General features: G+C 41.5%; 1 protein-coding gene across 2 annotated transcripts in view; it reads right to left on the reverse strand.

The window, feature by feature from the left end:
- Positions 1–26,433, reverse strand: part of LOC126106855 (nuclear RNA export factor 1-like) — a 164,029-nt gene that overhangs the window by 103,120 nt on the left and 34,476 nt on the right. For both annotated transcript variants that reach the window (XM_049913250.1, XM_049913251.1), the window contains 2 exons: positions 16,636–16,719; positions 13,874–13,978 (listed from right to left, as the gene is read on the reverse strand). In XM_049913250.1, coding sequence (XP_049769207.1) covers positions 13,874–13,978; positions 16,636–16,719 — 189 coding nt within the window. The remainder of the gene's footprint in view (positions 1–13,873; positions 13,979–16,635; positions 16,720–26,433) is intronic.

Genomic DNA, 26,433 nt, shown 5'->3' on the forward strand with positions numbered 1-26,433 from the left:
ATGAACTATTTTATCTGTGATAGACTGAATATAAAAATCAGAAATGTGTCCAATTTTCAATTACTGGTATTCCACATCATCTTGTGTTTCCCAATTTGAAAAGATAATGTGTGTAAGAAAGTGTTTGCAAAGTAAAAAGTGCACAAATACAATCCACATCAGGGGACAGTTGAGGGTGGTTGAATGTTATGTGTAATGTAACACACCACATAATGTAACATAGTACTCAGTTGTGGCACCTATCATTTTAGAACAAAAAAACCTTTATGTTTGTCTGTCAGCTAAAGTTCAATGCGGACACTTTAACATGACAGTTTAGAGGGTGGGGCAAACCATTTCCTCAAACTACTCTTCTGCCTTCTATATCTACATTTATGTGCGTACTACTCAAGCCACTATATGGTGCACAGTGGAGGGTTCTTTGCACCATTATGAGTCATTTCCTTTCTTGTTCCATTCACAAATAGAATGAGGGAAAAACAACTGTCTATATGCCTCTGTGCAAGCCCTAATTTCTCTTATCTTCACAGTCTTTACGCGAAATGTACAATGACAGCAGTAGGATCATTTGCTATCGGTTTCAGCTGCCAGTGCTCTAAATTTTCTCAACAATGTCCTGCAAAAAGAATATCACCTTACCTACAGGGATTCCCACTCGAGTTTATGAAACGTCTCAGTAATACTCACTTTCTGATACAACTTACCAGTAACACATCTAGCAACCCACCTCTGAACTGCTTCCACATCTTCCTTTAATTCGACCAGGTGGGGATCCCTGACATTCGAGCAATACTCGAGAATGGGTTACACTAATGTCTATTACGAAGTCTCCTTTACAGATGACCCAAACTTTACTAAAATTTCCCCAATAAATCAAAATTGACCATTCATCTTCCCTTCTACGCCTTCCCGACTGCCATCCTTACAATCTTGTTCTATTTCGTATTCCTTTGCAACTTACACCTAAATATTTAATCTGTGTGGCTGTCAAGCAGTATATTACTAATGTATTTGGACATTACAGGATTGTTTTTCCTACTCAGCTGCATTAGCTTACATTTTTCTACATTTGGAGCAAGCTGTCGCTCATCATACTAATTAGAAATTTTGTTTAAGACATCTTGTATCCTTTTACAGTCACTCAATGACACCTTCCCGTACACTAAGCATCTTCTGCAAACAGCTGCAGACTGTTCCTCACCCAGTCTGTCAGATTGTTCCTCTATATACATCTACATCTACATCTACATCTATACTCCGCGAGCCACCTTACGGTGTGTGGCCTAGGGTACTTATTGTACCACTATCTGATCCCCCCTTCCCTGTTCCATTCACGAATTGTGCGTGGGAAGAACGACTGCTTGTAAGTCTCCGTATTTGCTCTAATTTCTCGGATCTTTTCGTTGTGATCATTACGCGAGATATATGTGGGCGGTAGTAATATGTTGCCCATCTCTTCCCGGAATGTGCTCTCTCGTAGTTTCGATAATAAACCTCTCCGTATTGAGTAACGCCTATCTTTAAGTGTCCGCCACTGGAGCTTGTTCAGCATCTCCGTAACGCTCTCGCGCTGACTAAATGTCCCCATGACGAATCGCGCTGCTTTTCGCTGGATCATGTCTATCTCTTCTATTAATCCAACCTGGTAAGGGTCCCATACTGATGAGCAATACTCAAGAATCGGACGAACAAGCGTTTTGTAAGCTACTTCTTTCGTCGATGATAGAGAACAACGGTGGTCCTGCTCCACTTCCCTGGGGCACAGCTGCCAACAGCCTTGTCTCTGATGAATACTTGCCATCGAAGACGATGTACTGGTCCTACTTTCTAAGAAGTCTACAAATCAGTCACATATCTGGGAACCTGTTCCGTACTATTGAACCTTCATTGATAGCATGCAGTGTGGCACCGTGTCAAATGCTTCCCAGAAATCTGGAAACATGGAATATGCCTGTTGCCCTTCATCCAAAGTTCGCAGGATGTCACTTGACAAAAGGGCAAACAAGTTTCACAGGAGTGATGCTCTCTGAACCCATGTTGGCTTATGGACGGAAGCTCTACCAACTGATACTAAAGATACTGATCTGTAATTTTGCAGGTCTGTTCTTTTACCCTTCTATATACAGCAGTCACCAGCACTTTGTTCCACGCTCTTGCGACTTTGCATTAGGTGAGAGATTTGTGATAAATGCACACTAAATAAGAGGCCAATGCTGTAGAGTGATCTTTGTAAAACAAACTGTGATTCTATCTGGACTTCACGACTTATCTGCTTTCAACTCTGAGTTTTTTCTCTATGGCAGGGGTGCTTATTACAGGTCAGGTGGTGGCAGTTGTTGTACGATTGGGGAATTGATCTTTTCACACATGCACAAATCTCTAAGAACTTTTGTCTGTCATCATTTGCTTTCTCAGCATTTCCCAAATTTTGTAGTAAGCCATGGCGGGTCTTTTCCATCCTTAGTCCACTTACGTGGCACATACATCTCCGGAGAGTGATTTACAATCCGTTTACACTTGGCTCATTAATCATCTATATCCATCACTTTGCAACTAATGATGTCCATACATTTTCCAAGTGGGATGCTAACAATTACTTATCTGCTGTTCCTACAAAAATTGAAATATTTTAAACTTTGTAGCTTCAAACAGGGCTTACCTTATCGACTATATCAGTATAGAGACAAGGCTTAGTGATCGTACTGTCATAGTAGCGACAAAGATTTCTCAACCTTCTTGGGATGCGAGGACAATGCACGACACCACTACATCATCAATGCTTTCAACTCCAGTTCCCAATAGTGGCATGTTTTTGTTACCTGCAACAATGTGCTCATGGAAGGTGTTGCCTTCAACATAGAAACTTAGTAGGTGCTTCAGGCAAACAGTCATCCTGTTTAATTTTTGTTCAGCATTCAACGTGCAGGGTATCCATCAGCTGAAGACTTTATGGTAGCCTAGCTCCTGCCACATAATGTCTTGCACACTTATGAAGTTGATGTCATGATTATCTGCCACCGCACAAATGGTTACGTGTCTGTCCGCCTAACTGCACCATCTACTACCTGCTTGTTGTTGTCCACAACGGATAAGGCCGGCCACCCAGATTGATCGGTATCTCGTGTCGAATCCCGACCAGTACGGAACTTGGCGCATCATTCCACAATGACAGTTTCCGACGGACATGCTGCCCCCATACATATTCTTGTATCCGCAATGGATGTCTATTAGTGTTTGTCATTTGGCAGACAAGAAAAAAAAACCCACACATTGGTCTTCTTTGGATGCATTTGGTAATAACATCACTGTAGTTTATGTTCCGCATTTACCCCACACACACACACACACACACACACACACACTCTCTCTCTCTCTCTCTCTCTCTCTCTCTCTCTCTCTGGAAAGACACAAATGCCACACTAATTCCTTGCCAACATGCTGGTGCTCATATATCAGCATCACAGTTGTGCTGCATATACACTGCAGCAATGCCCTCAAACAGAAACTTTTTGATTGTCCATTATACATTCCATACCTGCTAAATGTTTCAGAACTTTCTACTTTGGGTTTCTGCCAGCTGTCAGTTTTGAGAATTATTTGAACATGCCAACTTTCCTGGAGGGCAGTAAATTCAGGAACTTTGTTACAGATACTTCAATAGCTTACCGTTAAACCTTTGTGACAGTCAACGTGTCTTTACTTCGTATGCAGTCCGATTTTGTTCCTAGTGTATTGACTGGTGAACATTTGTGAGACGACTCAAACCACTGCCTAGTCTAAGAAAAACCAATGCGCACTCCACAAGTACTCTGCTACCCAGTAGCTGCTTCCTTTGCCTAGTGCAAGAAGAGTCCTACAATTATCCAACCCATAAGGCAGGTCCAGAAACCTGCATCCAAGACTGTCATTGAATTGATGGAGTGATCGGTTCAGACCCTCCATCTGCTTCAAACCAAAGGACCCCTATCAATTCTGGAAACGATACTACAAATTGGAAACTCTGATTACACCCACTCAAGGTGCCAGCAGTCTTCACCATTTCCACCAGACGCCCATATAAACTGGCTCCATAGCCGCAGGTGTGGCCTCCTCCATATCTTGAGCGAGCCCATCCGGAAGGCATACATTGGGTCTGGCCCTGGATGCTATTTCACCGAAGGGCTCCATAAGGCTTCAAATATTGGAAGTCCCAATAAATAGCAAACTCATTTCCCTGTGTCCCTGTTCTGATCCTATTGAAACTACAGCCAACTGTTCATTCACAGGGTGAACTGGCATGGAGAGGTGGCCAGCCTCCACATTGCCTCTCCACATCGAGTGACACAAACGTGTCACATCCCACCACTCATCCTGCGGGGTGAGGGAAGGATCCACCGTGTCGGGTACTCTGCGAGGTGCCTTGGCAGCAGAACCTGTGGGCGAAACGAGCGACACTAGAGGTACCCCGTGCAATGCGACAGATTCTTTGTCATCACTACTGCACAAGCTAACAGAATGAAGATGGGTGACTGTGCCCAAAAGTGCTTTCAGCTGTTTGTGAGCTGTGACCACCTCCTCCTGCATCTGCACACAGCACATATACATACATCCTTTCGATTCTAGTACTATTAACTTAAGATTTAATTATAAACACATACACAGAAAGCTAAATACGTAATGTGCTACCTTCCTGACATGTCACTGAGACTGACACCTTACTGAGCTGTGTAGCTGATCGTTCAAAAGAATAACACTTCACACTTACTAACAATCAAAATAAAACATCTTAAAAATGCACAAAATTTAGACAATAAGAAAAACACACAAAGAGATGAACATGTAACTTGCTGCTCCGCTGGCACATTTGAGACAGCAGTGGAGACCACCTGAGCTGGAACAAGCGGTTGCTGGCTGTTCAAAACAAATAAATGACAACTGTACGACAGATTGCACCAATGTGCACTTTACACTTACTAGAATGTGAAATTACACCTCTTAAATACAAAAATAAGCACATAAATTAAAAATTAAGCCATAAAAGAAGCTAAATATATAACATGCTGCTCTGCTGGAGCATCACAATCAGCAGCTGAAAACTAATTCTGGTAGTATAAGTTGTAAATTTTTTATATGTCCAACTGCCAGTTTATAGTATCTACACTTTGCACTTTAGCCACATGGAAGCAGAACTTAACATATTTCAGTCGCACTGAAATTCCTCCCCTGATGTGCCACCAGATTCATTTTTGGTTTTACATTTACACTAGGTACCTTGTCCGTTTTATCTGCAGCACTGTCAAGTATCAGTCACACAGCTACGAATACCCGTGAGAGATCGAAATTAATTTTTTGTAGATGTAAATGTAGGCTTCCATGGCCGTTATCACAGTCTATAAAATTCTTCTGGGTTTGAGACCGCATCGTCATCTGTAAAATTCCGACGTTTCGGCGACTGTTGCAAGGCGCCTTCCTAAGATTTGTAGATTTTTGAAACTTTGAAATTATCAACTTGGATGGGGAAAAGAAAACTAATGTCAACACACACCAAGTCAGAGATGCACTCAGTTAAACAGTGGGTAAATGCTGCTGCTTCTCAACAAAATGTCATTTATTAAAGGGTTAAATAGAGACAAAAGAATACAGACTATTTTGAGGAGGGCAGGTGCTATCAAAGTCTTTGCAAAAGCAAACATTCCAGTCAAAAAACTTCCCAACCACCACTTCTTTAACAGTTGATTTCACAGCAGTGTGGCTTCATCTTCAGACACACAGTGTGAAAACCTTTTAAACTTGAATGTCTTAAAAAAGAAGAGATGAAAATTTTGTGAATAACACATGCCAATTTATTGGTATGAATTACAGATTAAAACGAAAGAAATTGCAGAAAGATAGGAAATTAAGGACATGGGATATGGATAAACTGAACAAACCAGAGGTTATTGATAGTCCCATAGGGAACATTAGGTAATTAGTAGGTCTTGATGAAGGATGTTGTTCAGTTGTCCCAGTCGAATGCAATGCAGGTGCCCATGGCAGTGCTGCAGATCTGTTTGTAAACCTTCCCTTCAAACAAGAAGTAGTAGTGAGTTAGGATAAAGCTAGTAAGGTGTATGACGAATAAGTATTGGGTTTGGAGTCTTAAGGATAGTGGGAAAGGTAGTGTTCAATAGCATCAAGACCACAGGGCACGAGGGATGTTGGTGTACAGGGAACTGGCAGCAACAATGACGAATAGGGATCCAGGAGGTCAATGGGTGGAGATGGTGGAGCATCGGTGAAGGGAGTGGTTGGTACCTTTTGATGTGGGATTCTAGATTACAGGCAGTTTGTTGGAGACTGTTGGTCAATGGCCTGAAACGAAAGCCATCCTATCTGAAATCCTTCCCACCCTTCCTAAAGTGGTTTTCCATCGCCCACCCAACCTCCACAACATTCTGGTCCATGTCATTGCCACTCCCAATCCAAACTCCTTGCCACAGCGATCATATCCCTGTGGAGCATCCAGGTAAAAGAGCTGCATCTGGTGGCATTCTTGTCATGCCTCCTCCTAGTCCCTCCACGCTTCACTAGAAGCCATCTTCTCTCTCCCCACCTGTACCACACTATCCTTTTCCTTTTCCCGACCTCCCAAGATTGCTACTTGCATTCAACATCACAGCTGTATTCCGGTCTGAGCTGCCAGCGATAGCTGTCATGTGGGAGTGAGGTGTGTTTATTTGTGTAAATGAATGTCTGTGTGCGTTATTCTGAAGAAGGCTTTGGCCAAAAGATAAATGTGTAACAGTCTTTTCATTATGCCTGCTTGCAACTCAGCATGTAATCTTTACAGTAAGTAGCGAGTTATCTTTTTCCTTATACTAGTGATATTCAAACGTGGAGTTCCCATTGAAAGAACCATCAGTTTAGTAAGTCATACTGCAAAGTACTGACACAAGCTGGTAGAAGCCAACCTGGCTGAAGATCAATTTAGGTTCGAGAGGAAGGTAGAAACATTCAAGGGAATACTGATCGTATAAATTTAAGGTTGAAGAAAGGAAAATCTACTTTTATATCATTTGTGGATTTAAAAAAACTATTTGATAATAATGTCTGGACTGTACTCAGTAGCAGTTATAAAATACAGAAGGCAAAGAGTTATGTACTACTCGTGCAGAAACCAGGTGGCAGTTATGAGCCGTAGGATGCAGTAGTTGGGAAGAGAGTGAGGCAAGGTTGTAGTTTATGCCCGAAGTTATTCACTCTGTACACTGAGCAAGCAATAAGGGAAGTCAAAAAGTCCACCTCTCGGCAGCTGTCGTCATCCCAGACTTGCTCCCGTCCGCCTCGTCAGCCCGTCGAACCCACGACACCCCAGGGGAAGGTCGACTACACCATTCTGACAACCAGAAGAATGGCTACAACCTCTCTGCAGCGCTCGTATCAGCACAAACGGTCCGATGCAGTGTGGTGAGACTATGGTGCCAGCAAACACAGTAAAGAGATCAACAAACATAGTAAAGAGATCACAACAAGAATGCTCGAAGTGCGCAGGTCGGAAGGCGACAGCCGACTGAGGGGGCCAGCCTTTCGGAACGGCACGACAGAATCAACTAAGGATCGGAATGAAAATGCATTTCTGCGCACTGGCCACATTACTTTGGGCAAGTCCTACCACGGACTGTCAGTGTGGCAACTATTTTTCAGGGTTCCATCGATGCAGCACCGGAGAGAGATGCACTGTCGAGTCTCGGTTCTATATAGTGCATCACGATGGGTGTAGCCGTTTGTGGAGGCTCTCAGGAGATAGAAAATAGCCTGACTTCATTCATCCGTCAAGAATGCCCAGAATCTGCCTCAAGAGTATGCTATGCTAGAGGGTACATAACACAATCATCTCCATTGGCATCTTCGGTACTTTGGACAGCAGGCGTTACTTTTCTGACACATCGAGACCTGCAGCTGTGCCCTTATCTTCGACATGAAATTTACGTCACTTTCAAAGAAGCTAACTGCAGGCAAAACATCATTTATGCCATCACAACCTACCGTGATAAGAGGGCATTCGACTGTTGCCCTAGCCAGCACATACTTCCGATCTCTCTCAGACCACTTTGTCATTGGTTTTCGAGGTACTGGCATGCCACAACTCGATAGCCACTACAATAGGTGAACTTGAGTACAGAGATGAAGCAGCCCAGAGTGAAATAGCCATATCTGCTATCTAAATTCAGTTCAAGTCAATGCCCAGCCAGATCGGAGTCACTGTTGCTGCCCAAGGTGACAGCTCTGCACAGAATTTTGCACCCCGTACACCCCCGAAACACCAACAATTTATTTATTCTTCATGCTACGAGGGCAGTTCAATAAGTAATGCAACACATTTTTTTTCTGAAACAGGGGTTGTTTTATTCAGCATTGAAATACACCAGGTTATTCCCCAATCTTTTAGCTACACAACACTATTTTTCAACGTAATCTCCATTCAATGCTACGGCCTTACGCCACCTTGAAATGAGGGCCTGTATGCCTGCACGGTACCATTCCACTGGTCGATGTCGGAGCCAACGTCGTACTGCATCAATAACTCCTTCATCATCCACGTAGTGCCTCCCACGGATTGCGTCCTTCATTGGGCCAAAATATGGAAATCCGACGGTGCGAGATCGGGGCTGTAGGGTGCATGAGGCAGAACAGTCCACTGAAGTTTTGTGAGCTCCTCTCGGGTGCGAAGACTTGTGTGAGGTCTTGCGTTGTCATGAAGAAGGAGAAGTTCGTTCAGATTTTTGTGAACAATTGTGACAGCACTACCAACAGAGATGTCAAGTTGAGCACTGAGTTGTTTGATGGTGATCCGTCGATCATCTCGAACGAGTGTGTTCGCACGCTCCGCCATTGCAGGAGTCACAGCTGTGCACGGCCGGCCCGCACGCGGGAGATCAGACAGTCTTGCTTGACCTTGCGGCGATGATGACACATGCTTTGCCCAACGACTCACCGTGCTTTTGTCCACTGCCAGATCACCGTAGACATTCTGCAAGCGCCTATGAATATCGGAGATGCCCTGGTTTTCCGCCAAAAGAAACTCGATCACTGCCCGTTGTTTGCAATGCACATCCGTTACAGACGACATTTTAACAGCTCCGTACAGCGCTGCCACCTGTCGGAAGTCAATGAAACTATACGAGACGAAGCGGGAATGTTTGAAAATATTCCACACGAAATTTCCGGTTTTTTCAACCAAAATTGGCCGAGAAAAAAAATGTGTTGCATTACTTATTGAACTGCCCTCGTATATAGGTACAATATAAAAAAATTTTGTTATTTCCATCCTTTCTGTCATTGAAATTTTAATGGTTGGCTGTGTATAGGGGGAAAATCACTAAGCACCAGAAAGAGAGGAATGATAATTTTGGAGTGGAACATGCAGGGGTATGTAGGTTGGGGAGAGCTTCTCAAAGTAGGGTCACCTAACAATCTGGAGAAACTACTGCTCTTTATAATTCTTATCTTACGCTTTAAATTTGGCAGAATTGTTAAGATTGTTTGGTGTGCAGTGAAAGGTGAAGAAATGTAACCACTCACCAGTTAAAGATACTGGTTTCAGTTCTTTTTTATTTTTTAAATTCTTTTTTATTATTGCAGTAAAAGTATCAGTAATATAAATTTCAAATTTATTTTGTGGTGGCATTTAATGCCAATAATTGGCTACTCTGTTGTTTCCACTTTGAGCAACATTTCCTAACATGGATATAGGGCCGCCTCCATCACTTTCCAACTGTCACTATAGTGGGGTGGGCTAACTGTGGTGAAGGTTATGGCAGCAGTGTATTAACAGTTAGAAATAGTTCGTGATTCTCTAGGTTCAGTAATCTAGCAAGATGCTCAGGTAAAAGTTTAGTCAACAATATACAGAATTCTCTAGAACAAAGACATGCTGAAGAATGTAAATTACCTATGTCTTCTTATTTCTTTCCATTTTTGGTACTTCTTCTTCTTATTCTTCAGCTTTTATGGCCTCATTGGACCAGTGCACTAAATCATTATCTGGACATATTTTTCAATAGATTTTTTTTCCAAATTGCACAGTATCTTTTATTTGTTCTGATCTTTTTGTCATCACTCATCTGTAAATGCCCTGTTTATTGATTGCCACTTGTCTGTGTCTGGTTTAAATCTTATTTTTCTGGTTTTCAGTTTCTTTAAATTTTCTGTTTTGTTTTGCAAATCACCCAGTGTTAATTCTAGCTGTTTCATATCCTCCCCGATTTTCTCTATCCATCCTATTTGTTATTTCATGTTCCCAAGTTTCTTTATAATTTTTCTTGATAATCTGATTTCTGGTGTCCTCATACTGTGACCAAGAAAAGAGATCCTTTTTTCTATATAGTATCTGTAATGGGTTCCGGTTCATTGTACATCACTTCATTTGGCACTATACACTACTGGCCAGCCTTTTGATATTTTTTATTTATGAATGTTCTAGCTATTCTTCTCTCTAATTTTAGAATTTTGTTGATTCTGTTTTTCTGGGTGACTCTGAAAAGAGATTCACTTCTGTATGTCACCTTGGTTGAACAAACATCTTGTAAAGTTCTAATTTAGTTTTGTCTGACAGACATTTTTATTGTATGACCACGTTCGTTTTTATTTGTCATGCAGGTTTCTCAACCAAGCCGTATTTAAAAATTTCTCCTAGGTATTTAAACTGTTCACTGTTTTTACCTTCCCGTTATTTACTTTTATGTGGTTGATTGCTAGTGGATCTCCTACCATTGCCTCAATCTTTTCGAATGATACCTGGAGTCCTATTTTTTGTGCTGCATTTTGAAGACCTGTTATTTGATTTCTGACTTCTTGAATGTTATTAGGTAGTAACGCTAGCTAGTATTGCATAGTCATCTGCAAATTCCAAGCAATTTAAGTTTATTTCATCTTCTTTGGTTCTAATTCTTATGTTTTTAGAATTTTCCATGTACCATTCCTTCATGGTATACTAAAGTGCACAGCTGAAGAGTAATGGCAATAGACCATCTGTCTTAACCTTCTTTTAATCACACATGGTTCAGATATTCTCCTCTGAACTTTACTTTAGAGTTGGTGTTTGTTGGAGTAAAGTTTATCAATTTAATGAATTTCGGATGGAGACCAAAACTGCTTAGTACCTTCATCACTGAAGATCTGTGGATACAATCATATGCTTTTTCGAAGTCTACAAAGGTAGTAACTTCTTGTTTTTGTATTATCTGTTCTGGACAGGTTCTCCAGGGTCTAAATCCTCCTTGATATTCTACTCCTTCCTGTTCACGTTGATCTTTATGATGATTGCACAGAATTCTTGACATGACTTTATATGAGATATCCAAAAGGGAAATTCCTATATAGTTGTCTGGATCCGATTTTTCTTCTTTTTTGTGTAATGCATAGCTGTAGTCCAATCTTCCAGTAGTTTTTCTTTGTTCCACACTTTCAGTATACATTGGTGTAATGATATCTTCACTGGTTCAGCTGCATGTTTCCAATGTTCCACTAATGTTTGAACTTTTACACTTGCTTTTCAGTTTTTGGGCTCTTTCAAAGCTTTGTAAACTTGATGGCTTCTGGTGGTTTACACTTTCTGCTGGTGTTTTAATAGGGGTATCCGTGTTTATTTGTAGTATTTCTGGAGGACCTCCGCAATTCAGTAATTTTTTAAAATGTTTCTGCTAAAATTTCTGTGTTTTTCTATTGCTATAGGCCATCTTATTATTGCTGCTCTGACACAGGATTTTAATCACAATTGGCAATCTTATAATTGGAGCACCATTACATCATTTTAATCATAATTCTTATCAACATATATGATCTAGTTCTAGTATTATTTCCTTATGTATTGTTTGCATGTAAGGATTTACTCTATTACAGTTTCAACAAAGAGGGGTGGTTGTGCAGTGCCTGGGCAGAAACTATAATACCCATTGTCCATATATGCTGATAGTACTAATTAAAGTATAACCTCAGTTTTATGTTCCTGGAATTAATGTTTTCCTGCTGTTTACAACATTTTTTTTATCGCTCCCATCAAGATTCCTATATCCACAAAGTTAATTCACACCCAATATTTATAATTTTCCCACAACTTACCCTTTATGAAAAAAATGTTTATGGAGAAAAATTTACGTAAAATGATGCTGGCATGATGTTGCCCATCAAGTAGTGTGTACAAACATTACATGGTTAAGTTTCTTGACACTAGGGTGCTCTGCTCAGCAGATTTCAACCACTAAATGTGTAAAAGGTGAAATAATTTGTGTCATATCTCCTGCCGCTGCCAAACTCTACAATGTGTGGTGGCTGATGGGAATAGCTAGGTTCGTTCAAATAAAGATAACATGACCAATCACAACCATTTCCAAACTGTCTTTACAGCACATGCGCAGTTTTATGATTGTCGTCATCATCATCACACCTGTATCGAACCATATTTGGCGTGCTTTGTCTTTTGTCCACTTGTAGTGCTACTAGACACTTTCAAGCACTTTGCGTTGCTCAAATGTTTTTGATTTAAACATAGCACCAATTACATATTTTTTTGTTTTGAGCAAAACGTGTTTCAAGAACTCTCGTTGTCAAATGCAGTATTTAAGTATGTATTTTTTGTGATGTCGCACAAACAAACAATGTGAGTGACAGTTTGTGTGTGTGGTTTTCTACGTAACTGAGGAGGCACAGTACTGGAAAACCTCAAACAGATGACTACAGTTCAAGAGGTTCAGAACAGCATATATGCAAACACCACACAAAATTCTTATGTAAATATTTGCACTTGACAATGAGAAAAAATTTTTAAAACACTGCACTAAGCATAAAAAAATACATAAGTGGTGCAATGTTTCGTAATTGAAAAATGAATGACAGCTGCAGGCTTTTCGATTATGACGTATGAAATTGAGCCAAAAGTTTCTGCTTCCCAGGCAGTCATCTGTTATCATTACATCAGCAGTTTTTATTAAATAATAAAGTCCCTGACAAAAGTATTTTGATGCCTATTATGTGCACATACACAAAGTGCAAAAATGTAATGGGGTATCCTATATGTAACTTTTACAGCTTAAAACATTATTTCCCACATTTTACATTTTCCCGCATTTTACTCCATTTTTTTTTTGAAGTCCCTTAAAAAGTTTATAAGTGGGGTTTCATTGTAATTACATTTGCGACAGTGAGTGAGGTTTTTGAAGAAATGTTCCTATATAAAAGGAGTAGTTGATGAAAATGTCTGAGAAGCCCTGGCTCAGGGGACCACTGTGAGGAAGGTCGACCGGCATTTAGCATTCTGTCAATGATGAGATCATTAGAGACTGACTACAAGCACAGACTGGTGAAGGCTGGTGAATCAAATCAGCCATGTCATTTCAAAGGAACTGACTCAGCATTCACCTGAACTGATTTAGGGAAAATAGAGAAAATCTAATCTGGATGGCAGGATGGGGATTTGAACAGCCACTGTTTGGGGTACGAATCCAGTCATCACTACTGTGCCAACCACTACATGAGGAAAATTTAGAGAAAAATGGAGTAATGGGCAGGGAGAATGGTGGTGGTGATGGTGACGGATGCAGTAGGATAATATGGCAAGCTTTAAAGTGGTTCCTGTAATCCATAATAGGAATCTGTGTAGTGAACTGACATGCAGCAATTGCTCTCTATTGAATGGCATAACTGCCAAAACAGACCAACGAAGTTTTTAAATAAGGTAACACCCACTGGCAAACATTGACTACCTCTGAACAGCAGCTTTCCTTATAGAGCCAATGTCGCTATTTTATCAGCAGCTTGGAATTTTATCCAAATTTAAAGTCACCAAGAGCTATTTTTACAAGCAAGTCACTGTCAGTTACACATACTAATACCAGAACAAGGGCCACTAAAAACTTACCTCAGTAGACATGTATGGCACTTTAAGGTTCTTTTTGAACAACGCAATGATGGAAGTAATGCAGTTATTCACTAGGAATGTTATATGTCCATCTTCCATGTGAAACTGTAAAAATAGTACGCATAGTTATGAGAAAACAAGACTATCTACTGCTATGTGTTTGCAATAATTCCACAATATTATGCAAAAATAATATTATTATGAAAAGGCTAGATTGCTACTCACCATATAGTGGAACGAAGAGTTGCACAACAAGACTGCTACACTTTCAAGTTTTCAGAGCCAAAAGGCCTTCTTCTGAAGTACACACACACACACACACACACACACACACAAAAAAAGCACTGTCTCTGGTCGCTGAACCCAGACCGCGAATGATGGACTGTGCAGGATGGGAGAAGCAATCTGGGTGGTTGGGGTAAGGTAGGGCAGCTAGGTGCAGCTGGGAGGTTAGATGGATGGCAGAGAGCAGGACACGACTAGAGAACGTCCAACTCACTATCCTTCCCACCCCTCCCACAGTGGTATTTCGCCACCCACCGAACCTCCACAGTACCATTATCCATCCCTATTCCACCGCTGCTCCCAAACCCTTGCGTCATGGCTCATATCCCCATAACAGATACAGATGCAATGCCTGTCCTATACATCCTCCTACCACTACCTACTCCAGTCCGGTCACAGGCATCACCTATCCCAACAATGGCAGCACTACCTGTGAAGGCAGCCATGGGATCTACAAGCTAAGCTGCAACCACTGTGCTGCATTCTACCTGGGCATGGCAACCAAAAAGCTGTCTGTCTGCACAAATGGCCACCGACAAACTGTGGCCGTGAGACAGAACCATCCAGTTGCTGAGTATGCTGTCCAACACAATGTTCTTTACTTCAATGACTGCTTCACAGCCTGTATGATCTGGATCCTTCCTACTAACACCTGCTTTTGTGAATTGCAAAGGTGGGTACTCTCCCTGCAATATTCCCTACATTCCTATACGCCCCCTGGCCTCAACCTTTGTTAGTCACTGTTCTTCACTTGCCTATCCCTTTCTCTGTTGCCATTCTGGCTTTACACAACCTTCTATTCCACCAATTTTACTTCTCTCCTCCCCCCCCCCCCCTCCCCACCACCACTCCTGCCCACTGTCAAATCTCCTGACTGCACTAGCTCTCCTACCCTCTCCCCACCTCGTCCCTGTATCCTGTATGCTCCCACAGACAGCACTTCAATATCCCCCACCCATACCCTGCTACCCCTCCCCATCCTCACCCCAGCCTCCTCCTTACCCCCTCCACCCAGACTGCTTCTCACAACATGTTCTGTTGCTCGCAGACTGGCCTTGGGGGCCAGAGACAGTGGTCGTGTATGTGTGTGAGTTGTTATTACATGCATGTGCATGTGTGTATGTTGTCCAGAAGAAGGCCCTTTGACTGAATGATTAATTGTTTAGCAGTCTTCTTGTTGCACCTGTCTATGACTCAACATCTTCACTATATGATGAATAGCAATTTATCCTTTTCGGTATACTGTCACTATTAAATCCTGGATTTTTGACTGTTTAAAAATAATAGTAGGTCTACAACTTTGCTTCCGCAATTTTTTTCTCAGCTTTATTGTTAAAAACTTACAAAAATTTACTATTCAACTTATTGGCCATCACCTTCTCTTATCTTTCAGGCAGCATACAAATATTGTGGAGGTAGAAATAGGCATTCTTAGAGGTGATCCACAAACTGATCCAATTTTGCACTTGCTCAAATGACCGGAAGTGCTGGTCAGCCAGGCCGTGTGGCATTGATGAAAAAAGTTGAAAAAGGTAGTAGTCAGAGGGGGGAATCCCTGGGGAATAAAGCATGTGGGAAAGGACTTCCCATTTCAATGTTTCCAAGTATGTTTTGACATGCTTTGTGACATGGGGTTGAGCACTGCCACGGAGCAAAACCACCTATTCGTAGCTTTTGCTATATTGCAGCCATTTGTCTGTCAGTGTTCGGGTCAAATGCACAAAATGTTTTCAATAATGATCTGGTGTGATTGTTTTAGTAACTTCACACACCTCTCTTCTACTGCCATGCCAGGCTTCTACATCAAAATCGTTGTTCTTGAAGATTTTGAAACCATTCTATGCATGTTCTTTCAAAAATAGGTACCTCACCAAAGGTGTAGCCCAACATTTTATGAACCCCCAACATTTTATGAACCTCAACCACATATTTTCATGATAAAGCAGAAAATTAAAACTTTCTGCAAATGACAGGAATTCGGCTTGTAAGTTGACATATTCAATCAAGTATAAATTAACGATGTAATCACAACTCAGCTAATATTTTGATGGTGTTATGTTTACAAATGCCTACACTTACTGTATAACACTTGTGACTTTCTACCTGCACCACCACTAGCAATTATTACCCTCTACTGCAAAATGGCAGAAGCAAAGTTGTAGACCTAATTTATGCAAAATATCATCCACTTTACTAAGAACTGCAGTTAAACTGGTAAAATGTATTACTACAGGGAATAGAAAGAGTTTGCCTGCAGAAAAGCCTTCCACTTGGGCTTAAAAATATGCAGCTTCTCACTGTATTAAAAAATAGTAATGGTTCTTGCACAAAACCCTGAAAGAACCTACCATTGCAACCATGAAATGTTGTGTGGATATAAGATAAGGAAAAAAATATCACTGTATACCACTTCTAAGCATAACATTAAAATTAAAAATTAGAGTGGCAAAATTGTCTGACTGCAGTTATGAACTTACAAAATATGGAATAAGCCTCAGAGGAGAAATGTGCTGGTTGATGGCATTAAGAACAGCTACTCTGTCATTCACAGTTTGTTTCACCTGGAAAAAATGCAATAATCACATGTAAATGTAAGTTAAATTATGGCAACACCAGGTTTCAATATACTAAAATATTTGTGATGAATAGTCAAAGTTTTAACTATCAAAATGATAAATTTGATACAAGATCGTGAAAAACACACTTCTCTACATATCTGTCCTTCAGTGTAACACATTTTAACCAATGATGGATGACTTGCTGAAGACCTCAGCTGCAGATGTCTGCACTTTGGTCCAGTCAAATGGCGCTCAGAAGGACCGAAGTGTGGAAAGTTATTTAGAAACTGTTTTGACAAGATTTCTATATGTTTTTGAGGGGGGCTGAGTCCAAATTTTCAAAGTTCCACCAAAATCCTGCCATGGAAATGTGTCAAAACCGGAGGTAGCCACAAAAAATGGGACTTCTGCAGATTTTCCACTTGTAACTCTGAAATGGCACAATTTACGGAAAATCTCACTACTTATGAAAACAGAGGGGATAAAATTTTCCACGAAACAGAGCTTAGTGACTTTTCTTTTGTCAGACAAACCATAGGACATGTAGCGCATGTTGAAGTCAGTGCAGTTTCAAAGCTGAGGGAATGAGCTACCTCAAGACCTCTCCCACGTGCCTTTTCATTGCCAAATTCCATCCTCCAGTTGGTAGTTGATACTTACCATGGTGGAGGGGCACGACATTTATGAGATGGCATGGCCTCCCCTCCTGATAGGAGAGAGGCCAGTTTTTTGTGTCAGTCTCCTGCGGCTGCAACTGGATTAAAGTTCACCCTCGGATGGTTGCTTAACACACATCTGTGTTCAGTAAATTTAGTTTAAATGTATAAGATGGTCATATATAATAAGTTCAAGTGAGAAGTGTGTCCTTTGTGATGGTGTATGGGATGGTGGGAGAAAAGTGTCATCACACAAACCAGAAGTGGCCTCAAAGAATGTTCTTGAATCAAGTCGGTACAGGAAGCTTTAGGGAGGAGGGGGAGGGGGGGAAGGAGCTGCATTTTTGAAGGGCAAAACTGTGGTCAAAGTTCATGAACCATAGTGAGAAAAGAACACTAACGAAAAATTAATTCCAGAGCGCAGAAAATTAATTGCAGTGGAGGCTAAGAGGGTTGCAGTATAAGAGAAACTTGAACTGCTCAATGGATTTTTGTTTCAAAAGCAACTATTTCCTCTGTCGGTCTACTACTAGGCCAGAATTTCCATTTCAGCAAAACGAGCTCCGACACAATCGATGGAACCTACTGTCTTGTATGCACGAGCTGGGGATGCTCTGAAGCTCAGTGACAGACAAAACAATGAATTAGGATGCTCAATAATACATTGGGCTAGATTACTTTCTACTTAGTTCCAACAGGTGCCAAGTAACACATCAAATCTGTGACAGTCCCGCACAGCAATCCAAAGTAGGTAGAAAAGAAGACAATATTTCCATATGGCACAGAATTTGATGGTGCTATGCAGTAAATTTTCAACTACCTCAGTGAGAGTGTCAATTTTGCCTTCAGCAGTTAACAGACCAGATATACAGTGACTGCCATCCTGATGTCAAGACTGAAAGCCAAACTGTTGAACTATGAAAGTGATTCTCCTATCTGTGAAGAAATCAGTTGTTGTGTTTCAAAAACACTGGGTATAAAATTCTTACAGATAGTTGGCATCAGTCAAGATCATCTCCATAGGAAGAGCGTCAATGTGTGGTTGAAGCAGCAGCAGACATACTTCTCGAAGATATTTTATCACAGATTTACAACACAGTGGAATCTCCCACTCCAGAGCAATTTCTTATAGAGAACAAGGTCCTCATATGCATTACTGTCCAACATTTCGTTAATCAATTAGTTACAAAGAAGGAGTGAGGCAACTAGAATAAGTGGAAGACAAAAAGTATAGCTGTGGCACACAGCACAATGGCAGCTATCAGATCCAATGCTGTCGTGTCATCAATGCATACAGACGAAGATAAGCCATATTTCGCTTTGTCATTATTATAATTCTCCTTGTGAAAGCTCATGGCCTCATTAGCCTAACAAACACTGTACACTGGTTTCAGCTCTTAAATATTTACATATTATCTGGTATGAATTGAAATTAGTCATCCATTATTTTACTTACCTTACCACACCCATATATATTCTCATTTTGAAGATGAACTAAGTAAAGACGAGGACAGAGGTGCACAAAGAGGGCGAAAGTTCTTTGAAATTTCTTTACAATTGCTGTATTATTAACATAATATTATAACAATGAAACCAATCAATTACTGACAAAGTATTTAATTGGATAGATAAAAAATCTACTTACCAAGCAGCAGCAAAATACACACATAAAGACAACAGCCTTTCATGTGTGTGTCCTGTCGCAACTTGGTGAATAGATTTTTTATCTGTTCAACTAAATAAGATAACATTATAATATTTACTATTACTGCCAAATAAAGCATAATTATTATGCAATTTACATAAGTTATCATAACACCTTTTAATTGTGCGAGTGACAAGAACTTTCATTTTATCCTTTCAATGAACATCACAGCATACTGCAGGATAACTAAACAACTAAAACAAGCAGAAAGATACACATGCTCAGTAAACTAGAGAAAAAAAATCCAGTAGAGTCACATCTCAGTAATGAACTTGAAACTTCCAGCACAGGGCAGGAGCATGTAGAGGAACTATGGCTCAAGCTTAAAAGAATAGTTGACCGTGCACAGTATACATATGCACCCAGTAGAACATTTCACAATGGGAGAGAACCTACACAGTATACACTCACTGTAAAGAAACTTCTAAGGAAATAGAGATTACAGCACAACTGGTGTAGAACAAAGCGTACAACTATAGATAGAGAAATGCTGAAACAAAGGCATTTGACTGTCAAGAGAGCAATGCATGATGCCTTCAATGACTACCACTGCGGAATACTGTCAAATGATATTACACAATACCCAAACAAATTCTGGTCGTATGTGGCACCAAAGTTAGTATCCGGTCCCTAGTGAATGAGATAGGAACTGAAACTGAGGGTGGCAAAACAAAAGCTGAAATGCTTAACTCCCTCTTTAGCACGGAAAACCCAGGAGAATTGCCCCAATTTAATTCTCGTACCACTGAAAAGATCAGTGAAATAAGTCTTAGTGTCACTGGTTTTGAGAAACAGCTAAAAGCATTTAAACTGAACAAGGTTCCAGGGCCTAATGGCATCCCTGTCAGATTCTATACTGAATTTACGGCTGAGTTATCCTTTCTTCTAACTATAACCTATCCTAGATCCCTTGAATAAAAAAATATGCCCAGTTAATGGAAAAAAGGCAAAGGTCACATCCATCTACAAGAAGAGTAGTAAAAGTAATCCACAAAACTACCGTGAAAATATCCTTGACATTGACTTGTTATAAAATCTTAGAATATATTCTGAGCTGAAACACAGTGAGCTATCTTGAACAGAATGACCTCCTCAAAGCCAACCAGCATGGATTTCGAAAACATCAGTCACGTGAAACCCAACTCGCACTTTTCTCACATGACATACTGAAAGCTTTGGATAAGGCAGTTAAGTACATGCAGTAGTTCTCGATTTCTGAAAATCATTTGACTCGGTACCACACTTACACTTATCGTCAAAAGTACAATGGTATGGGCTATCAAGTGAAATTTGTGACTGGATTGAAGAATTTTTGACAGGGAAGACACAGCACGTTTTCATGGATGGCGAGTCATCGTCAGATGTAGAAGTAACTTCAGGTGCGTACAAGTGGACCCTTGATGTTCATGTTGTGTTGCACACAATATTAATAGTAACCTCAGAGTTTTTGCAGATGATGCAGTTATCTATACCTAAGTACTATCTGAAAGAAGCTGCATAGATATTCAGACTGATTTTGATAAAGTTTCAAAATGGTACAAAGACTGGCAACTTGCTTTAAATGTTCAGAAATGTAAAAAAATTGCTATAACTATAATATCAATGACTCACCGTTGGAATCAGCCAACGCATACAAATACCTGGATATAACGCTTTGTAGTGATATGAAATGGAATGATCACATAGGTTCAGTCGTGGGTAAAGCAGGTGGTAGACTTCAGTTTATTGGTAGAATACTGTGGAAGAGCCATCAGTCTACAAAGAAGATTGCTTACAAACCACTCATGCAACTGGTTCTAGAATATTGCTCAAGTGTGTGGGACCCATACCAAATAGGACTAACAGGGAATACTGAATGCATATAGACAAGGGCAGCACTAAATAGTCACAGGTTTGTTTGATCCATGGGGGTGTGTCACAGAGATACTGAAGGAACCAAATTGGAAGACTCTTGAAGATAAATGTAAAATATTTCAAGGAAGTCTACTAACAAAGTTTCAAGAACCACATTTAAATGACTCTAGGAATATACTAGAATCCCTTAAGTATCAGTCACATAGGGACTGTGAGGATAAGATTAGAATAATAACTGCACACCCAGAGGCATTCAAACAATCATTCTTCCCAAGCAACATGCATCAATGGAAAAGGAAAAAACCCTAATAAGTGTTACAGTGGGACATACCCCTGGTATGCAGCTCACAGGGGTTTGTGGAGTATAAATGTAGATAAGGTGGTGTGTTGTTATGGTGACACTTACTTCTACAAGACTTTCCATTCCATATGACTGGACTACTTTGGCTTTTCACAAAACTTTCCGCCTCAAAAATTACCTCGTTATCATTCCAAAAATGCCTGCCACATAACAGTTTCTGCATCCGAGTAAACAGACAAAAGTAATTGGGTACTGTTCCATGAAAATGACGTGAGGAGGGGCGCAGGTGCTGGGGTGGGAGGAGGGGGGGGGGGGGGGGCATCGGCCGAGACAAAAGCTCATAACTGCGCAGAATGAGGTGGGGCTTTGCCTCGGAGCAGAATCAGATGGGGCTTTGCCTCGGAGCAGAATCAGCACATCATAGCTTCCTGTGATGTGTCATCTTGACAGCCTCTTGTAATGATCAGGAGATTTTGGTAATACGCCCCTTGTGAGCACAATCTGTCAGCATCATACCATAGCACCCACAAAAACAGCATGATGTTACACACTGCGGCTCTTAACCTTCCTACTGTATCAGTTATTACAGGGTGTCTACGTGGACAAGAAAAAGAAATTTCTCGATTTTCCAGTTGAAAATACACCTTTTTCCTGGTGAAAATACGCGATACCCTTGGCGAAAGTACACTTTTTCCATGTTAAGTGACAATATACTCCCCTCAGAGCTGTAAAACTTATCACTCCTTTGAGTGGAGAAGGTTTTATACACCAGCATAGAACTCCTCGGCACTTTAGGAGACAATGTGATTTGGAAAGATCTTTGATGGGCGGCAACATTTACAGTGCATATTTTTGTATTACGAAAGTATAAACATGAATTCCACCAAATACAGCATGGCAGTTTTCCAAGCACTGAAATCTAGATAGCGATGCGCTTTTGTCAGCCAATCATAGTTCATGTTACGCAATATCACTAATCAATGACAGCAGATATTCAGAGCAGACACGTGCCATAGTCAGCCAAGAGCAGTATCATTGTTAATAATCATGAACACACAGACAGGAGAAGTTATTGTGTAAGTTAATATACATGCCGTACAGCTACAAGAAAAGCTAAGCTTTCACATATAACACTGGTCTTAAAAAATGTTTTGCTGTTTTTTGTCCAAGTGTGAGGTTAGGCAGGATCCCAAGAGCATAGCTTAAACTGCAGCAGCTGAAAATTTCTGACAAGCACTGTTACTGATTCACAGGTGTGCGCCGAACATTTCATGGGTCACCTGGCCAAATGTATGTTCTGTCGAACACCCACTTCACACTTATTTTTTAAGTATAATTAGACATTTTGCTGCTGTTATTGAATAATTTGTAATCTATGAAAGAACTAAAATAAATATGAAAAACTAACATTGAAGTTTTGTCTTTTTTAGTGTGTGTTACTCTCTAATATACACTCCTGGAAATTGAAATAAGAACACCGTGAATTCATTGTCCCAGGAAGGGGAAACTTTATTGACACATTCCTGGGGTCAGATACATCACATGATCACACTGACAGAACCACAGGCACATAGACACAGGCAACAGAGCATGCACAATGTCGGCACTAGTACAGTGTATATCCACCTTTCGCAGCAATGCAGGCTGCTATTCTCCCATGGAGACGATCGTAGAGATGCTGGATGTAGTCCTGTGGAACGGCTTGCCATGCCATTTCCACCTGGCGCCTCAGTTGGACCAGCATTCGTGCTGGACGTGCAGACCGCGTGAGACGACGCTTCATCCAGTCCCAAACATGCTCAATGGGGGACAGATCTGGAGATCTTGCTGGCCAGGGTAGTTGACTTACACCTTCTAGAGCACATTGGGTGGCACGGGATACATGCGGACGTGCATTGTCCTGTTGGAACAGCAAGTTCCCTTGCCGGTCTAGGAATGGTAGAACGATGGGTTCGATGACGGTTTGGATGTACCGTGCACTATTCAGTGCCCCCTCGACAATCACCAGTGGTGTACGGCCAGTGTAGGAGATCGCTCCCCACACCATGATGCCGGGTGTTGGCCCTGTGTGCCTCAGTCGTATGCAGTCCTGATTGTGGCGCTCACCTGCACGGCGCCAAACACGCATACGACCATCATTGGCACCAAGGCAGAAGCGACTCTCATCGCTGAAGACGACACGTCTCCAGTCATCCCTCCATTCACGCCTGTCGCGACACCACTGGAGGCGGGCTGCACGATGTTGGGGCGTGAGCGGAAGACGGCCTAACGGTGTGCGGGACCGTAGCCCAGCTTCATGGAGACGGTTGCGAATGGTCCTCGCCGATACCCCAGGAGCAACAGTGTCCCTAATTTGCTGGGAAGTGGCGGTGCGGTCCCCTACGGCACTGCGTAGGATCCTACGGTCTTGGCGTGCACCCGTGCGTCGCTGCGGTCCGGTCCCAGGTCGACGGGCACGTGCACCTTCCGCCGACCACTGGCGACAACATCGATGTACTGTGGAGACCTCACACCCCACGTGTTGAGCAATTCGGCGGTACGTCCACCCGGCCTCCCGCATGGCCACTATACGCCCTCGCTCAAAGTCCGTCAACTGCACATACGGTTCACGTCCACGCTGTCGCGGCATGCTACCAGTGTTAAAGACTGCGATGGAGCTCCGTATGCCACGGCAAACTGGCTGACACTGACGGCGGCGGTGCACAAATGCTGCGCAGCTAGCGCCATTCGACGGCCAACACCGCGGTTCCTGGTGTGTCCGCTGTGCCGTGCGTGTGATCATTGCTTGTACAGCCCTCTCGCAGTGTCCGGAGCAAGTATGGTGGGTCTGACACACCGGTGTCAATGTGTTCTTTTTTCCATTTCCAGGAGTGTATATCAAACACAAATGTGACAGTAAAATTTTAAATAGCGGCATAAATGTCTGGTCTTATGGGCCCAAAACTTTTTTTAACATCCTCAGTGTTAAGTTTTGAATGAGGGTCTATTGCTCTGCAATTTAAGCAATTTACTGTGCATTCTAACATGTAAGATCCATTAGAAATGTAAACAGTCTATGATGTCATGCTAATTGAAATGATGCAGGCCCCGCATCAAAAGCAGTTTGTAGTTACAAAGTATTGCATAGTCGGTGACACATTTTGCTGTTGGCAGACACTTGAATATGGGCTGTGTTGTGTTGTTGTTGTAAATGACGCATTTTCTTTGCAACTAAAGTTTTATATTGGTGTTATTCTCTCATTTCTGCTTTACTGCTGCAGTAAATTTCTTTTTTAGAGTGTTAGTTCTTATCAGTCAAAATTATCAAAATCCAACAGAAAACTAAAACAATGAAAAATTCCAGAAATTCTAAAAAAATTTCCAAATTTTTCCTGGATGCCAAAACTCCCTGATTTTCCCCAGATTTCTTGATTGTCCCGGGGTGTACATACCCTGTTTTCATGGTTTTTCCTGTTCCATTCCCAAATGGAGCGCAGCCACAATTACTGTTTAATTGCCTCTGTGAGCAATGTAATTAATTTAATATTTTCCGCACAATCCCTACAGGACACTGTCATATATTCCTACAGCCATCAATTAAAGCTGGTACTAACTTGCACATATCCTCAAGTGTCTGCCAGTTCAGTTTCTTCAGCGTCTCTGTGACACCTGGAAGTCAAACAGACCTATAACTCGAGGCTTTCCTGATGGTGTAGTTGTAAATACGGTTCTCAGGTGAGATGTCGGATGTCATCGTGAAATTTCCACAATATTTCCATTGGTGAAACAGACCAACAACTTCAGGTGCAGGGAACACTCTACTGAGGCTGTGATCGAAGCCTCCTATTTATAACTGCCTCAGAATAGACTTTGAAGGCAGACCGTGTACAAACTTACGGACAAACCTGTGCCTGGCACAGCAGTTTTAGTCTCTGAGAAATCAGTGGACTTCACACCACTCTTAGGACACCACCTGTTCAGGATATTACTATCTCTATTGAAATAGAACTCCTGAAACTGATTAGGAACACTGTCAAGTAAGCAAGACTAGTTACTTTCCATGCTCTGACATGCCAGCACCCAAAACTAATGTCTCGGCTGCAGAGAGATCAGTGCTTCAATCTCTGCATAAGGATCCTAATATTGTAATCTTACCAACAGATAAAAGCAACGCAACCGTTATCCTCTCCAAATACATTTACTTAAGCAAGATGAACCAGTTATTGAACAACCCTGCACACTGTCTTCTAAACAAAGACTCCACTATTAAAATGTGACTTCATATACAGACACCTCTTCCTCCCAGACTATATGGGCTACCCAACATTCATAAGCATACCATGCCTTTCGACCAATTGTTAGCAATACTGCGGCACCAACATACAATTTGGCTAAACATCTAGCATCACAACTAAGCCCTTTAGAGGGAAAATATGAGCACAACATCCGCATCTCAGATTTAGTTCATCAGCTCAAGAACCTGTGACTTGCATAATCAGATATTCTCGTTAGTTTCCATGTTAGTTTTTACTCAAGTACCACTGCAGGGATCACTATTGCTCACTGGTGAGAAGCTGGAATGGGAACTTGTCAATTTGTTTACACATGTGCTCCCCTCCGTTGATAATCTTGCTTTGAGCACCCGTAAGCATCACCATGTGCTCTGGTAAGCATCACCATGTGCTCTTCTCAATTTATTTTTTATTGACAACCAATGCTCTGAACAGACCGACAGTGTCGCAATGAGTAATCCCTTGTCACCCACTGTGGTCAGTCTTTTTACCGAAGATTTTGAAGAGAGATCATTCCAGTCAGCGAAGTTGAAACCCATGTGCTTCGGTGATATTTGGATGACACCTTTGTCATCTGGCTCCATGGCACTCCATCACAGGATTCGTTTTTGTAATGTCTAAATTCTTTTCATTTGGACATCAAGTTTATGATGGAGGTGGAGAAAAACAGCAAACTACCATTCCTGGAAGTGTTGCTGCAGAGAAAAGATGCTGGAACCTTGGCTCATGCTGTATACCGTAAACCTACATACTCGGATTTATACTTACAGGCCACCAGCTGCCACCATCCTCCACAATGAAGCGACATGCTTAGGATGGTCCACAGAGCAGAGCCATATTAGACTCAGGAAGCTTGTCTGATTAGTTATACCAGTTCCATACCATATTTTTAGACAATGGTCAGTCTGAACACAGATTCACCACACCTTA

The sequence above is a fragment of the Schistocerca cancellata genome, chromosome 10 (genome assembly GCF_023864275.1).
Source record: "Schistocerca cancellata isolate TAMUIC-IGC-003103 chromosome 10, iqSchCanc2.1, whole genome shotgun sequence".
NCBI lineage: Eukaryota > Metazoa > Arthropoda > Insecta > Orthoptera > Acrididae > Schistocerca > Schistocerca cancellata.